Raw genomic sequence first — 10,377 nt, forward strand, 5'->3', positions numbered from 1 at the left:
AACTATTATATACTTATACTATATATATATATATATATATATTCTATTAACTTTGTCTTAAAACGTCATTTATGCAGCTCATCCATACCTAAATATTGCTCACTATGAGGCATAGTCAAACTTATTATTTTGACCAAATTTACCAAAGTATAGCTAACTTTTTTTGGCACTAAAAATAATTTTATTATTATTATTACTATTATTATTGTTTAAAAAAAAGGAAAGAAAGAAAAAAAGGAAAACAATATTAACACTTTCAGAAAGAGGGGAGACCTCTAAAATTAAATCTGGTTGGAATAGGATCTTCTCCGAACGTTTCATTCGTTCTTCTTCTTCGCCGTCGCCGTTGTTTTCATCGGAATCTTCAATTTCCTCATTCAATTTCTTCCATAATCTTTGTTCTTCAATACGAACCATCACTCACTTACCAACTCTATTGATCTGCGTTCCTTTTCCGGAGAGCTTCTGTGCAGTTTTTTTTCTTAGCTGCAGTGCATCACTGGTAGCTGGATTAGCTTAATAACTATGCTGAGGAGGAAGAAGATGAAGCACTGCTTCAGCTTCTTCTTCTTCTTCTATTGATTCATGGCCTCCTCTCAGCACCGCTGTGTTTTCGGTATGTTCTGTATTTTCCTTCTGTTGATTCTCTGATTTTGCGTTTTGATTTGATGGGGAACTGTTTCTTTATGTTGAAAAATGGTGGATTTTTGTTGTATCTATTGTCGATTCTTTAATGTCGCTTCTTATTTTGCTTTCAATTGTTCTTGGCTTTTATTAATCTGGGTCACGATTGAATTTTTGTGTTTGTGCCTTATTGTGTTGTTGAATTTTGCTTTCAGTTGGGAATATACCTTATGATGCTACTGAAGAGCAGCTTATAGAAATCTGCCAAGAAGTTGGGCCCGTGGTGTCGTTCAGGTCTGTGTTCTCTGCTTTTTTTTTTTCTTCTGGGAAATGAACCCTAAAATTGATATTGGATTGACATTTACGACCTAGAATGATATTGAGAGCTTTGAAGCCGTAAAGTTGATTTATTTTTCTTAATTATTAATTTTTAAAGCCTCCTTGAACTTTCTGTAGTTTCCTTGCCTTATATTTAGCCTCCTTCCATGTTTTGTTTTGGACCTTTGGTGGTTTACTATCTATCTGGGACAGATGAGTGGCTATGCCATGCTAGAATAGAATCCTTTCTTTTTGCTAGGTTTTGTCTACTGCCAGCCCATTACCAAGGTAGCCAAGGGCCGAGCATTCCGTTGTCAAATGTTTTCTATAGGTCAGTGATATGCATATAGTCTTGTTAAATCTATTTCGTAGCTGATGATTTGGCTATGTCTTGTCTGATTGATTGGGGGGTGTAGTGGAATGCCAGTGTATATTTTGATTAAAATTGTAGAGTGGTGTTAAGTGTTATGTCTTATTACAGATGTACAATCCTTTTAATAAATGTAACAGACTTTTTGGTTCTGTCATGGTATAGTGTTCCTGAAAAGAGGTCTTTATCTAATCTGTAAACAATGAACTACAACTAAAATACCACTTTTGGAATTCGAGCACAGTATTGGAAGCTGTAACTTTTAATTAACTGCAGTAAGCTGGGGCATGTGCTGTGCTTTGGGATATATGGGGAGAGAGGAATGATAGGGTTTTTAGAGGTAGGAAAAGGGACCCTTGTGATTTCATGTGTCCCTTTGGGTTTCAGTGTTGAAGCTCTTTTGCAACTGTTCTCTTGGAAATATTTTACTTAATTGGAGCCCCTTCCTTTAGTTGGGGTGTTTTGGTGGACTTCCTTTTTTTATACGCCCTCGTGTTTTCTCAATGAAAGTTAGTTGCTTTTATCAAAAAAATTAAAATTAAAATTAAATAACTGCAGTAAGCTATTCTTCAAAATCATCATCTTCTGAGTTTCCAATCCAAAAACATGAAAGAAAAAGAAAACAAACTAAGTGTAGGACTTTGAATATGAGAACCCTAACATCTGAGTCTATTAGGAATTTGAATATCATATTAATTTATCATTTCAGCTACCGTTTCCCGTACATTTTAAAGTTAAAATTAACATTTCTTTTTGTTTTTTAGATTAGTTATTGACAGAGAAACTGGGAAACCTAAAGGTTATGGGTTTTGTGAGTACAAGGATGAAGAAACAGCTTTGAGTGCTCGTCGTAATCTACAAGGTTATGAAATTAATGGTCGGCAATTACGAGTTGATTTTGCTGAGAATGACAAGGGTGCAGACCGAAATAGAGAACAGGTGAAATATTTAACCTCTTGCAATCTGTCATCGACTATTTTTGTCCATTGAGCTAGTTACATTGGGTTTTTGGTATTATTTTCAATAAAATACTTTCTAAACATTATTGACTTTATCATACAAATATTTAGATTATAATGCTGGCAATATTTTCCAAGAGTGTACTGTAAATATTAAATTGATTTTAATTTTTAAGACCTTGGAGGCTGCTTTTATTACTCTGCTTATTGTAATTTTCAACCAGTAGTTCAAGAAACAAGTTCGCAGGAGATTGTTTTGTAGTCTTTACACTGATATTTTTGTTTTTCATGTTTAAAATGGATTCAAATATATATGTTTGATTGCTTTATAGTAACCTTCTTAATGCCTGGATTAGATCTGAATTTTATTATATATACATGTCTATAAAAGACTGGTATTGTCCTGACCGAGATAGTATTAACAAGAACAAAACTATTTGAGAGGATTAATAGACTCTTCTGTAGTTACGATCTTGGTTTGATTTTGTTAGGTTGGAGCCCCTTTTGGTAGTTACTTTTTGGGCTCCCTCTTGCTATTGGTATTTGTTAGCCTCCTTTGTTTGCCCTTCTATTCCTTTCATTGTTTTGCTTGATGACAGTTCAATTTCTTACAAATATATTGGTACTTGTGAACTTTTTGATGTTAGGATTTTTCTTGAAATGTTAGCAATGTCCTTTGTGAAGAAAAGGATACATTTTTTATCTGAAACTGAAAGTTCTACAGAGGACTTCATTGCTTATTTCTATTTTCTTTTATTATTACTATATTTTTTTATTGGAAAGGTTCTTTTGGTAAGTATACCTCCGAGTTAAAAACTGAAGTTATAAAAGGCATCTAGAATTCATAAATCCAAAGGAAACATTCCAAAAATAAAATACTCAACTCAGTCTTCAGCTGCATTCTTTTCCTCCAATCATCATCATGCTCATTTGCAATCGAATGACTTGTCAACTTGCTGAAACTATGCATTTGAAATCAGAATATTTAAATAAATAAAAAATTTCCTTTTATGTGCTCTTCCACCAATACACCTTGACTAATATAGCATGTTAATTACAATTTGATTTGAAGAATCCTCCTTCTCTCTTTCAGGGTCGTGGAGGACCTGGATTGGTTGCAAATGCTGGTTGGTTTTCTCTATCTTAAATGTTTTCTTGCCTTCAGGTTTTTGTGTTAACATGAAAATTGCTAAATAAACAATTAGGTGGCCCAACACCCCATGGGGAGTCCAGTCAACATCAACCAATTGGTCTTCACATAGCTATCACTGCTGCTGCTGTCATGGCAGGAGCCCTTGGTGGTGCACAAGCAGCTTCTAATCAGAATACTTTGCAGAGTGCAACAATGCCCAATGATCCGTTAACTTTACATCTGGCTAAACTTTCTAGGAGTCAGCTAACTGAAGTTATGTCTGGGCTAAAGGTAACCTATTGAGTATGTCCCCCCCTCTCTCCTTAGTTTCCTGAATGGCTGCTGTTGATTGGTACGTTGTTTGGACTTAGGCAATGGCTACACAAAACAAGGATTTGGCTCGACAGCTATTGCTAGCAAGACCACAACTATCAAAAGCTCTTTTCCAGGTACCTAATTACCTTTTCTCCTTTAAGCATAGAGAAGATCCTCCATATCTAACGTGTTTTACTTCTTCTCTTTTTTCCTTTGCTTTTCTGTATAATATTATTTTCCTAATTACTACTAGTTATTTTCCAGTTCAGTGTCCAATTCCCAACATCTCTGCATGGAAGATATGTTGATGAAATTCTGCCCTCTGTTACTCTTATGATCCTGTTGTCTATGTGCGTCAACCTTCTAAACATGTTTATGCAATCTATTTCTTCATAGCTCTTACTCTAGTCGTTACTGGTGAAAAACAAGAAAAAGTATTTAGAGCAAGTCATGATGTGAATAAAATATGAGATTGAAGGTAGCTGGTTGAACCCAATTGGTTTTGTAGGTGTCAAGGGAACCAACGTAGATCATTACTATACATGTTAATTATTGGTTCATCTAGCTTGCCATTCATCCTCGATTCCTCATGCATGATGTTGATAATGTGTATATGCACATATTTAAAGTTCTCCTAGTTTTTCTCTCGCATTTGAGTTCAATAGGTTTATTGCCTTTCATTACGAATTGCATCTTTTTAAGAAACCGAGCTTCACTAAGAAAAATCAAAACAACTTACGTCCCCCAGATCATGAATTATCAGTGAGGATAAGAGACATTGTTTTACTTTTGGCATTTTCGATGAACAAAAATGATATTTCTAGAAGTGTTAACTCATAATTCTTTTTATAGAGACAGACTAACCAAAGCACTTGTTAAGTTAGGAAGAAAAGAAGGCTTTGATGGGAATTGAAAGTGTTCTTGCCTCTATCATTAGCTAAGGTGGTCTTCAGTTTTGATGTTTCAGTCACCTTTCAATGGTCCCTTAATTATGTTGATGTATTTCCCTCCTTGCTAGCATGCTTCATATGTTACAAAAATAAAAAATCCAATTGCCTAAGAAACACACCTTTATAGAACATTTTAGTCACACACTCTTCTTTTAGCAGATGCTCATAACTAGAGGACCCCTCTCTTTCTCCTTAAATTAAGAAAGTTGTGCAAAGACATAATTTTATGAACTTGTAAAGCTACTACAGCAGTAATATGCAAAATGCACACCTGGAGCCTTCTCATCAGGTTTAAGTCAAAGCTACTCTTTTATTGTTTTCTAGCTTTTATGGCTCAAAGCATCTTTAGGTCCTAATCTCAGAACCAATTTTTGTGTTAAATTTTGATTGAAAACCTATGTTGTGAGAATTAAAATAGTTCTTTGTTTAGACGGAGAAAGGGAGAGAGAAGACTTCAAATAAATATTTGGGAAAGAAGAGACCTGCAATATTTATATTTTTAGTTGTACCATATTAGTTATTTCTTTGATAACTTTCTTGCTCCTCACAATTTTATGGACTATATCTCTTCTTGTATGCAATATCAGCTAAACATCCTTTTTTCCCCTCTTTTCTGTAATTTTGTTTGCAGTCACAGATAATGCTTGGAATGGTCACTCCACAAGTGGTATTTCTCTTCACTGCCTATACTGTTACTATTATTATCATCATTACTACTATTATAATTACTTACGTGTGTGTGTGTGTTTTATAGCTGTTAAGATTTTCTCATGCCAAAGTCCCTTTCTTTGATTGCTGCAGTTGCAGAAGCCTAATTTACAGCAATCTGCTACTCATCCTCAGCTTCCTTTGCATGAAATTCAGCAGGGTCAGCCATCATCCGTTCAAATTCAACCTGGGCTGCCCCCTCTTGCACCTAACAGGATGCAAACTGGTTTTTTACCTAAAAAAGAAACTCAATTGTCTCTCACGCCCCAAAATCCTTTGGCTCCCCATCAGTTTTCTGCATCCCTACGACCTTCACTTCAATCTCAAATTCAGCCATCACACACTTTACAAGGCGCTTTGACAGGAATACCTGGAGGCTCGTCACTTCCTTCAATAAATTTGCAGGGAAATATATCTATTAGGCAACAGGTTCAGGCGCCCACCTCCTCCTCTTTAAAGCAGCACATGCGTCCTCCTCCTCAGCAATATCTGGGGCATGGTGGAGCTTTAATTCCTGGCCATAACGCTCACATTACTAATCCAGAAGCTAAACCATCTCTTTTGCCTCACCCCTCCATATCAGATGTAGACTTTCAGGTTCTACTTTATGTTTTTTTTATAGTTTAATATATAAATGTCTTTGAACTAGAAGAAGATAGATGTCAATCCTATTTTTTCTTTTCCCAAATTTTTAATAGGATTTTTTATGGGGCTTTCCCCCTCCTCTATATTTTACTTGGAGAGCAGGTAAGGCCAGCATAGGAAAAGTTGCTTTCCAACCATGAAGTTTACCTTTGATAGAATGACAAGTTAAAGCTTAATTCAATACAAATGTGGAGGGGAAACTATAATGCAACTAATTTTTATTTTAATGTTTTGCTGACTGTTATAGGTGAAAATTGAAATGTTCTTAATTTATTTCTCTCGTGTATGTGTCTTCGTGAGGAACTCTTTATGATCAATAAATGAGGCGTTGTTTAACAATGTTTGTAGTACTCTATTATATGGCTATATGCATACTTATTATTTCTTTCTTTTTTCCTTTTTGAGAATAAACAAAATTTTCATTCGTGTATGAAAAAACAAAAGGACAAACCACCAAACCATTGAAGTAAAAATGCCAAAAATTACAAGAGTCAAAACACAAAGAACCCATAAAGATAAAAAACATGACCATCAGAAGGCAAAACCAGTACAGCTGCCCAAATGACAGAACTCTGGAAAAAAGAGATCCAAAACAATTCTAGCTAGATGATAAAGAAGTTTCGCTACTTCAAAGCTACTAACTGCCATCAAGAGTTTTATTTATTTATAGTAATATCAAGAAATGTAACGTTTCATTGAAAATAAGATAGACTAATTGGTCAAAGGAGTCGGAGAGAGTAATTGAAAACACAACCATACTCAAACAAGGAGCCTACTACTAGCTCAAAAAATTTAACAAGATCCAGTAATATCTTGGAAGTCTTTGGAGCGTGCTCCCCTTGGTTCAGAAGTCTTTTTTTTCCCTTTCTTTTCATTTTCTGTCCCCCCTCCTCTTTGGGTTATGGTATTGTCATCTTGTTTCTGACTTGCTCTTCATAACAGCCTGGCCCCTCCACAGCGTATAGTACACCTCAGATAGTGGGCAGTGATGTTGATAAGTCTTCTCCAGTTCCTCTTGGTGTTGATGGTAAAAGAACTATGCTTCATGGCTTTTCAGGAACAACTAATCGCCCAGTAAAGCAAATAAAATTAGAGGATGGAAAAGGCAGCCCTTTCTCAGCAGGAGGTCTAAGTACATCAATAGGTACCAATGGATCCGGGCAGCTTGGAATTGCCTCAGATCCCAATGTGACGGGAACACAACTCTCTGAGAAACCAACTTCATTGGTACGTGATTTATTATCTGAATATTTACTTACTTTCTTGTTCATGATAATTTTGTTGCATTGATAGGATAACCTTAGCTGCGACTGCAATTTTTCTATCTGATTTTGTTCTTTGTTCCATCTGTTTCTGAATTAGCCTTTTTTTTTTCTTTTTTTTTTTTTTTTTTTTTTATTTTTTTTATTTTTTAATTTTTAATTTTTAATTTTTAAATTTTTATTTTATTATATATATATATATATATTATATATATATATAATTTTATTTTATTTTATTATTATAATAGTTTTCAGTGCTCATGTCATGTAGAAGAGCTGTGTATACTTATCTTTTGAGAAATTAGACTCTCACTAAGGAGTATAAAAGATTAGAGTAGTATTTTCCAGTATCTTTTTGAGGTATGTAGAATGAGCTTGAGTTTGAGAATGCCTTTTTATTGTACTGCTTTTAAGTGACATACTACTTATTTAGGTTGTAACAATTTGGTTTTTAGTTTTCAAAATTAAGTCTACAAACAACCCTCTCGTCCCTGAATGTTTTGCGTTTTTATCTACTTTTTAACCATGTTTTCAAAAACCTAACTAATCTTTGAAAACTAAAAAAGTAATTTCTAAAAATTTGTTTTTGTTTTTGGAATTTGGCTAAAAATTCAACTCTTGTACCCAAAAAAATGCACACTGTTGTAAGAAAATATGAGGAAATAGACTTAATTTTCAAAAAAACAAAAACAAAAAGCGTAATTGTTACCAAATGAAGTTAAACATTTTAGAATTTTCAAAATCACTTTGGAACAAAATACACTGGAAGTATGTTTAGCTAAAAGTCACATTGAACTTGATCAATCCCAGGTTTAAATTTATATTTCCAATTTCCTTCCAGACTGTATTATCTTTATTCTACTTTTTCCCTCTAATTTCAATGCTTAATCCTGAAAGCGTAAACTATCATAGTGAGATGAACCTTGACTATTTTCATTCATAAGATCAGCCAAAATTTTAATTGTTCAAAGCAACATAGTTCTGAATTGCATAAGTTTTAGTCCAATAACATCAACATTTTCTGTGTAATTGCATTCATAGCCAAATTATGATGCTTCAACATGAAATAAACTACCCCTTTTGTTCCTTGTTTCTTCTCCAGCTTCCCCAGAACGTTGAATCTGTACTACTGCAACAAGTTTTGAATCTAACTCCCGAACAGCTTAACTCGTTGCCGCTCGAACAGAGGCTGCAAGTTATTGAGCTCCAGCATGCACTTCGCAGAGACCAAATGCGGCCATCCTAGCAAGTAAATTATCCCTGATCAACCCAACAAGTAGATTGTAAAATATTTTGCTCCAGAAAGATTCTGCAAGTGACGGTAAAAAATACTGTGTAAAATTATTGCTTGTCGAAGGGGTCCGAAGCGATGGGTCCTGCCCACAAGGTATGAGTTTTTCCATAAACAACATTCATGTAAGGCTTACAAGTTTGTGATTATAGTGATTCCTTAATAATAACAAATCAAGATAGGGGAAAAGATCCAACGGTGGAAGAATTTTGATATATTTTCAGGGTCTCTTTTTTTGGCCGCTACATTTGCCAATTTTGGACTTTCTTTCCTTTGCTTCTGCTGTTCATTCCTTGCATGTAACATTTCATTGAGGCTTTTGGTTTTGTTTGTAAAAGAAAAAAAATGCTACAATTTGGATTCTTTAGCTGTTAAGAAGCTTTGATTTTTTTTCTTCTTTTTTTCTTTTTTAAATATGATTTATAACTATTTCCACTTTATTTATTTCGTCAATTTAAATAACTCAATATCAGCTAAATTTCGCTAAATGAGTTTTATTCTAATCCCAAAGTTAGTAATAGGAACAGCTTTTTACATAATTTTATTAAGTAGAGATGAGAGAAGATGAAAAGTAAAATAATTGATATTAATGGAAAGTGCTCGTATTCATTTGATTTTAATATTTTTCTTTAATATTATGTTAACCTCTTTTAATATGGGTGTGGAAATGGGGGTGGAAATCTTGATCGACTTATGAAAACGGAGGTTTATAACTATTTATAACAATGTATAAATTTGTCAAGGTGAAGTTTAGTTCGGTAATAATTAGCACAATTTAATCTATTGTTCATTTTGTATGATTATTGTACTAAAAAAATTAAATATATTTTTTTTGTTTCTCAAATTTAAATATTTATAAAATTATGTTGCATGCTAAATTAATTCTTTTCTTAGATAAATTTTGCATTTTTAGAAGTGTGTTTATAAGTTTAATTCAAAATTGAAAAATGGTTATCTTATGGAGTTTTGATTTATCTAATTTTATTTAGTTCTATCGCTTGCATTTCTACTTTTTATCTTTTTGATTTTAACTTAAAAAAAAAATTTTAAACTAAAAAGAAAAAGATAGAGAAACCTTTTTACTAAAACCTAAGGAGAATGGATTATGAATGAAAATTATTGTAAATGACAAAACTTAAACAATTATTTATAAATATAATAAAATATGATCGTTTATTATTTTGTAAATATTTTGATTTATATATCTAATAGCTCTTTAGTACTAGTCTAAATAAATATCGTATATTTAGGTTTAGTTCGTGATACTTTTATTAGAAATTTTCAAAACTTAACTAAATGTTGAATTTTCAAGCATGGACATGATTTTAATTATTTATCCAATTTCACTTTGAAAGAAACTTTAGAGAATATTTAAAGCTTACTAAAACACATAAATTAAAATTAAACAAATGCTCAAAATACAAAATCAAATATTGAATTTTCTAAAAAGAGAAAAAAAAAAAGATCAGACGCTATCCTAAGCCGCCTCCAGGAACCCTAACAGCCTCCGTCGGGGCTCCGCTGCTCCTCTCGGCGCCTGTTTTTCGTCTTCTTCTAACTTCTTCCTCTTCTTTCACCCGCTCACCACTGATCCGGAGCACTCCTTTTCAGATCCACAGTTCTCAGTGCTGCCGTTGTAAACGTTAGGGTGGGGGCGGCGGCGTAACTTTGTGAGTATAGCCCTAGCGAACTCGCACGCCGGTGAAATTACGGCGCACAACGGGATTCCACAGCCAATCCCAAGAATCTCCCTCTCCTTCCGCCTCACCATTCAAATAGGTTTCCAAAAATTGGAGTGTGTTA

The 10,377-nt window shown here is 33.7% G+C and overlaps 1 protein-coding gene across 3 annotated transcripts; it reads left to right on the forward strand.

Moving 5' to 3' along the window:
- The first annotated feature begins 248 nt into the window (after positions 1-248).
- On the forward strand, positions 249-8,819 carry LOC103496563 (cleavage stimulating factor 64). 3 transcript variants are annotated; one of them, XM_051082941.1, is made up of 11 exons: positions 249-616; positions 840-918; positions 1,202-1,273; positions 2,077-2,251; positions 3,365-3,398; positions 3,477-3,694; positions 3,775-3,852; positions 5,300-5,335; positions 5,470-5,973; positions 6,964-7,248; positions 8,386-8,819. In XM_051082941.1, the coding sequence occupies exons 1-11, from the start codon at positions 586-588 to the stop codon at positions 8,527-8,529; spliced, it is 1,656 nt and encodes a 551-aa protein (XP_050938898.1). In that variant the 5' UTR covers positions 249-585; the 3' UTR covers positions 8,530-8,819. The 3 variants fall into 3 exon arrangements, with proteins under 3 accessions (XP_050938898.1, XP_008456694.2, XP_050938899.1); XM_008458472.3 differs by lacking the exon at positions 1,202-1,273 and having other exon boundaries at positions 250-616; XM_051082942.1 differs by lacking the exons at positions 249-616; positions 840-918 and having other exon boundaries at positions 1,246-1,273; positions 2,082-2,251.
- Positions 8,820-10,377: the final 1,558 nt, after the last annotated feature.

This window comes from Cucumis melo, chromosome 3 (genome assembly GCF_025177605.1).
Source record: "Cucumis melo cultivar AY chromosome 3, USDA_Cmelo_AY_1.0, whole genome shotgun sequence".
NCBI lineage: Eukaryota > Viridiplantae > Streptophyta > Magnoliopsida > Cucurbitales > Cucurbitaceae > Cucumis > Cucumis melo.